The following is a 7,202-nucleotide window of genomic DNA, read 5'->3' on the forward strand; positions in this document are numbered from 1 at the left end:
ATTTTTAACAAGAAAAACAATGAAAACGTCAAGCATGCAGGGTCTTTTGTATAATTTTTACAACCATGCTTCTTAAAAGAGTAACGGGTATTCATCTACTTGTACATTTGTTAACGTTATTCTACTGTCAACTTTTTTAACAGTAACTTGAGTGAAAATTAGAGTAGCATGCAACAAATTGTAAAAGAAATGCATGCATGATTGAGCCTAAGAGCAGGAAGGGAATTTCCAATTATATCCTTGTATTTTGAATATTGCTGGTCCAAAGCATTCGGCAGTATTTTTTCTTTTGAAGATATGGGCATTATATATTCTTTTCTTTTACAAACTCCTGACCCAGAGACAGGCATGCTAAGTTCCCCTTTACATTACCAACAAAAACTGTGTGTTTTTTCTTGGGTTCTGACACAAGATTTAGTAGATGGATTTCTGCCATGGAAAGCAGCAACTGAGTTTTGATCTATGCATTTCTTTGAGCCAAAGAAACTCAGTTCAAAGCTTGTTTTGTCACCTATAGTTAGTAGCTAGACAGCCAAAGTAAATCACTAGCAGACTTTTGCAGCTGGGATTTTCTAGTTTTTATCAAATTCAAAATCAAAGGAAATGGCCATAAGGGAAGTTTTTGCTATTTGTTTTGTGGCTTTCTTGTGCTTTTGGACTACTGCAAATGGATTGTTATCTGCTAAAGGTGTTAATTATGAAGGTAAATTAAGATAGAAGCTTTAGTTCTGTCTTCTTTACTTATGTTGAATCTGTTATTAGTTTTGCAATAAGTTAATGTTATTATTATTATTTTGGCATCAAATGAGTATGAAATGAAGTTCTTTTTTTTTTTTTTCGCCATCTGGGTATTTTTGTTTCAGTGCAAGCTTTAATGGGTGTAAAGCACTCACTACATGATCCTCATGGTGTTCTTGAAAACTGGGATGAGGATGCCGTTGATCCGTGTAGCTGGACTATGGTTACTTGTTCTCCCGAGAGCTTGGTCATTGGCCTGTAAGTTCTCATAGCAATTAATTCCACACATTTTAGAAATATCGAATATCTGTCAGTAGTATGAATTTTTGAACAGCCTATATTAATTGATTGAAGGAGATTGCGAGCAATTGAACTTTTCTTTTTGCAGAGGAATTCCTAGCCAGAATTTGTCTGGTACTCTTTCTCCGAGCATTGGCAACTTGACAAATCTTCAGATTGTGTAAGTATCAAAGAAATTTGGATAGTTTTTCAGATATCTAAATGGAAATGCTTCACTTTCTTATTGCTACGCTTTGGATCTTTCAGGCTCTTACAGAATAACAACATAACTGGACCAATTCCTGCTGAGATTGGCAGACTCACAAAGCTTCAAACACTTGATCTTTCGAATAATTTCTTTACTGGGGAAATCCCTTCCTCTCTCGGCCACTTAAGAAGTCTCCAATACATGTAAGTTTAATTCTGTATATAATTCTTATAAGTTTCAATATTTTTGGTCTCTATTTGACATGAATTTTTTGTACTTCATATAGGAGGTTTAATAATAACAGTCTCTCTGGTGCATTTCCAACATCGCTGGCTAGCATGACTCAGCTTATCTTTCTGTAAGTGTATTCACCATAATTTATCAATGAACGTTCTTTATTTAAATTTGGTTCACGACAATAATATAACATTCTTTGATTATTTGAACTTCAGTGACTTGTCCTACAATAATTTGAGTGGCCCTGTACCCAGATTTTCTGCCAAAACATTTAAGTAAGCATCCAATACTTACTATCATTCAGATCATAGAATTTGTAAGGTAAAATAGATGATAAATTTATGTGTTGTTGCAGCATTGTTGGCAACCCTCTGATCTGTGCAACGGGTTCTGAACCAGATTGCTATGGGACACAACTAATGCCAATGTCCATGAACTTGAATAGCTCACAAAGTATGGAAATTAGAATTCTCACTTTGCTTAATGTTCACTTCAGTTCACCATTTTCAATAACCTTTTCAATTCCAAGTACTTGGGTCAATCTTTTAGTCTGACCCCAATTCCTCTTGCTCCGTCAGCTGCTTCACCAGGCAGAACTAGAAGTCACAAATTATCCCTTGTATTTGGCTTGAGTGTGGGATGTGTCTCCCTCGTCATTCTTGTATTTGGACTATTTCTTTGGTGGAGGCAAAGACGCAATCAACAGATGTTCTTCGATGTTAAGGGTTTGTGATCCTAACATAAAACTTGACTCCTACTACATATGAAATGGTTGCATGATCCCTTGAATTCATTCCTTATTCACTTGAAATTCTTAGAGCGGCACCACGAGGAAGTTTCACTAGGAAACTTGAGGAGATTCCAATTTAGAGAACTGCAGGTTGCAACACATAACTTCAGCAGCAAGAACATCTTAGGAAAAGGTGGGTTTGGTATCGTCTACAAAGGGATTCTCCAAGATGGAACTGTTGTAGCAGTCAAGAGGCTTAAAGATGGCAATGCCATTGGAGGAGAGATACAATTCCAAACTGAAGTTGAGATGATCAGCTTGGCAGTGCATCGTAATCTCCTTAGACTTTATGGATTTTGTATGACACCCACAGAAAGGCTTCTTGTTTATCCATACATGTCCAATGGCAGTGTTGCTTCCCGTCTCAAAGGTAAAACAACTCTGACAAGTGAAAGTAACTGTAAATGTAATTCTAAAAAGAATTACTTCATTTGCGTACTAGAATCCTCAAGAACTTGTAACAGTGTTTTGCAATTTGTTGTTATTACAAGTAGATGGACCATATTCCGAATTTCAACTCCAGGCAGCTGAACTCACGCGTCATTTATGTTTGACAGGGAAACCAATTTTGGATTGGAGCACTCGGAAGAGAATTGCATTAGGAGCAGCAAGGGGATTATTATACCTACATGAGCAATGTGACCCTAAAATAATTCATAGGGATGTTAAAGCGGCAAATATATTACTTGATGACTGTTGTGAAGCAGTTGTAGGAGATTTTGGTTTGGCTAAGCTTTTGGATCACCAAGATTCTCACGTCACCACAGCTGTAAGGGGCACCGTGGGGCATATAGCCCCTGAGTATCTGTCCACAGGCCAGTCCTCTGAGAAAACAGACGTTTTCGGATTTGGCATCCTCTTACTGGAATTAATCACAGGCCAAAGAGCACTAGAATATGGCAAGGCAGCTAACCAGAAAGGAGCCATGCTTGATTGGGTGAGCCAAAATTCTCTATTTTCTTCTCTTTCCTACATCCTTGACAAACATTCAGCAGTTATGTTGTACCTATTCATCTAGTGACATCGGATTAATTATCATTGCAGGTTAAGAAAATTCATCAAGAGAAAAAGCTTGAAATGCTTGTAGATAAGGACCTGAAAAACAACTACGACAGAATTGAGCTTGAGGAGATGGTTCAAGTGGCTCTGTTGTGCACTCAATACCTACCAGCCCACAGGCCTAAAATGTCGGAGGTTGTTCGAATGCTGGAAGGCGATGGCCTTGCAGAACGATGGGAAGCTTCTCAAAGAGCAGAAGCAACCAAAAGCAAACCCCATGAATTCTCTTCATCAGATCGATACTCTGATCTCACGGATGATTCATCTTTACTAGTCCAAGCAATGGAACTCTCTGGACCTAGGTAAAATCCTTAAAGATACAAAGTTATTTTCCCCCAATCGCAAGAGTTAGAATGAGGAAAGAATAGAGTATAGTTGAAGCCACCCTGCAAGAATTCCTGTATTGCTTCATAATGTATGTTGTATAATAGCGGTACATCAGGGTTCAAACAGCTTTATGTATTTTCTTTTTTCCTCTCAACTGTACAGTTTCTTTAGTCTGAGAAAGTAATATCTTTAGAATGAATATTTCATATGCATTTGGTATTCCTTTCGAGTGAAAATTCTACAAGGAGTTGTCCCTTCAAATTTTTGACCTTGTAGAGTTTGGTCATGATTGTAACCTTTTAATTCTCAAGTGATGTGGAAAATAATTCAGAATGGACTCATGTTCTCGTTTACTTTATATAATTCTTAAAACATTCTGCTCATGACTCAAATTTTACATCCTGCTCCTGAGTCCAATTTTCACAAACCTCCGACGAACACTCAGAAATCTATTACATGAATTCAGGACATTGCAAGAAAATATCTTCTGCTAATTCATACCCAAAAAAAAAATCTATCTTATGTATTACACTGAATTTGTACCTTTTACATTCGGAGGGCAACAAATACTAGTCTTCTTCTAGCCGTGCCAAAAATCATCAAGTCATGATACAACTAGCTGCTTAATATAAATACGAGGGTTTATTGGAGTAAGAATATCCTACTCTTGCTTCCGCTGATGCCTATTCAACTGACTGCAATTCTCTTCAATAAAAAATCTTCTTTTTATTACCCTACTAGATTATTAATTTCGGTGTGGTCGACAAATATCCTTTAAGAATTTAACAATCCAAAATAAATTAAGAGAATGTTTGGGAGTAATGTGAGACAGTTGAACTGCCAAAACCCAGCTATCAAGGCATTTGATAACACTTTACAGCTGGACTTAATAGCTCAGCTGTTTAAAAACAAAAGCTTTTACTCTACAGCTATGGATTTTACTCCCTCACTCCCAAAGGCACTCCAAACTTTAAGGATAAGTTATCGAAATTTGTTGTTGAGTAATGTTATATTTGCTATCCACATGACACTGATAAAATATCATCATTTGGATATTATCTATAAATCTTGAGAAGTGAAGAACAACTTGGCCTTGGTGACTTTAATTTGTGTTTATTCTTTTCGAACGAGTAATTGATTACTTTAACTTATAGGTTTATGATTATGTGCATAAACATAGAATAATACATAGAGTCTTTAAATTCCCTATATTTTGTGTTAATTATTTTAGTTTTACTATAATTTCAACTTATTTACTTATATATGAATTTGAATAGGACTTTTGTCTCAAAGATATTTTGATATTTTCAATAATTTTTTTTTCAATTCTATTTATCAACAAGAATTACGACAATTATACTCTTGATCAAGTGATCAACTTATTCAATGGGACAAATTATATGATCATATTTTATTATAGTAATTCGATACCGGAGCTCCTTACTACATACGTGGTACCTTTTAAAAAGTTAGTACATTAAAACAAAGAGATCGGGGATAGCCTTTCCATAAAGCCCAATGTTACATGAAAAATTAGGACTGGTTGAAATTCAATGCAACCGATTAAAAAGAAGAAGTGAGACTAATATCACAATATGAAACCTACTATTACTTGTTTATTTAATCAAACTACAAGGGTCACATTGTTGACTAACAGTGTATCAAAGCCTGTGTCTCATATACGTATCTGTATCTGTCTTCTCCATCGCCAAAAATCTGCTCCAAAGTGAGCTCCTTTATACCATTCCCTGAAAGAAACTGTATCCAAGAATCAAAATGATGGGACAATGGTTTGTTGCGAATGGAAAGCTTGAAAGTGTTGATTGGGCCACGATGAGATAACAGAACGTGAGAGATGACATGAGCAAGAAAAATCAACACTGTCCGCGCCCACACAACTATCATCAAATACTAGCTCTGCATAGGGGTGGGCATAAACCCACAACCCATGGGTTTACCCAAATTCAAACCAAATTAAATGATTTGGGTTGGATAAATCATGAAAATGGGTTAGATTAGGGTTTATATAGAAAACAATTTCATTATGGGTTGGGTATGGTTTACCCATGGGTCAAGGACAAAACTCCAACACTCAAATTTTTCAAATGAAATAAATGAAAACAAATAAGTGAAAGGCCACCATTAAATTTTTTACAGCGTGATCAATTGTCAACAGTTAGAAAATGAAAATAACAGTAAAAATAAATTTAAATTAAATAAATATTGTTGTAAATAACATAATTTTTTTTCTTATTTACAAAAATAATTCCTCCCACATGAAAGGATTATCTTAGAAAAAGCAGGAGGCTCTACTAGTGATCAATAATAATTCGGCTTAGACTGGGTCCGATATGCTAGATGGCGGCTAATTTTTTATCAATAATTGAATGTAATGCCCATATTAGGCCATGTACAAAACTTTGCTTACCATATAATGAAATTAGAACATAAAGCATGCACACTATATAATATCATAATGTAAATAAAATTAAGGGGAATTGCCACTTTCCCCCCTACAGTAATTAAAATATACCATTTACCCCCTTTTTGTTTTTAAATGGCCAAAAATCCCCCTGACAACATAAGTTTACACTATTACCCTTATTTTTAACTACTCTTTTATTTACATTTATTATAAATTAAATAAATTAGATGAATAGAAACTAAATAAAAAATTAAGTATTAAAACAAGAAATATATGTTTTGATATGAGCAAAAAAATTAATAATAAATTTTTTTCTTGTAATTATTTATTTTGTGAATATTTTTAAATTAAATGTAAAAAGTATAGGTACAATATTTTATTATTTATCTTATAATAAATTTTTATTTGTCATTTAAGTTTTCTTATAATAACTTTTTTATCATTTTACTAATAATTTTCTTATATATTTATTATAAGAAAATTTTCACAAAATAAATAAGTATAAAAAATTGTATTATTAATTTTTTTGTTAATATCAAAACATATATTTCTTATTTTTAATGCTTTATTTTTTATTTAGTTTCTATTCATGTGATTTATTTAATTTATAATAAATATAAATAAAAGAGTAGTTGAAAATAAGGGTAATATTGTAAACTTATACTATTAGGGGGTTTTTAGCCATTACAAAAACAGAAGGGGGAAAATGATATATGTTGATTAATGTAGGGGGGAAACTGGCAATCTCCCTAAAATTAAGCATATAAGTAGACAACATAACGCAAAATTATCAAAACGATAAATAAAAATAAATATTGCATAATTAAATAAATAACAAGTGACAAAATTTATTATTAGATTGTTAATGTCATGTTTGTGAAAGTTTATTATTAAAGTGTATGTTCTTATTTATTGAGAAATAATAATTTTTGTGATTAAACTTTATTTTGATTTTCTAGTATTCTTTAATTTAAGGATTAAGTTATTGTAAAATTTATAATTTTTATCCACTATATTTTTTTATATTTTAATATCAATTTAATAATTAATAACAATTAATAATTATTATAATTTTGATATAATTAAATTTTATTAAAATAAAAATTATTTTGATAATAAAATTCAAACCAAACCCAAAT

General features: G+C 32.9%; 1 protein-coding gene across 1 annotated transcript; it reads left to right on the forward strand.

The window, feature by feature from the left end:
* The first annotated feature begins 305 nt into the window (after window positions 1–305).
* LOC102609880 (protein NSP-INTERACTING KINASE 1) lies at window positions 306–3,971 on the forward strand. The gene is made up of 11 exons (XM_006482274.4): window positions 306–703; window positions 864–996; window positions 1,127–1,198; window positions 1,285–1,428; window positions 1,512–1,583; window positions 1,678–1,737; window positions 1,818–1,915; window positions 2,041–2,187; window positions 2,281–2,622; window positions 2,810–3,189; window positions 3,297–3,971. The coding sequence occupies exons 1-11, from the start codon at window positions 604–606 to the stop codon at window positions 3,615–3,617; spliced, it is 1,869 nt and encodes a 622-aa protein (XP_006482337.1). The 5' UTR covers window positions 306–603; the 3' UTR covers window positions 3,618–3,971.
* The last annotated feature ends 3,231 nt before the right edge of the window (window positions 3,972–7,202 follow it).

Source organism: Citrus sinensis, chromosome 6, assembly GCF_022201045.2.
Source record: "Citrus sinensis cultivar Valencia sweet orange chromosome 6, DVS_A1.0, whole genome shotgun sequence".
NCBI classification, from domain to species: Eukaryota; Viridiplantae; Streptophyta; class Magnoliopsida; order Sapindales; family Rutaceae; genus Citrus; species Citrus sinensis.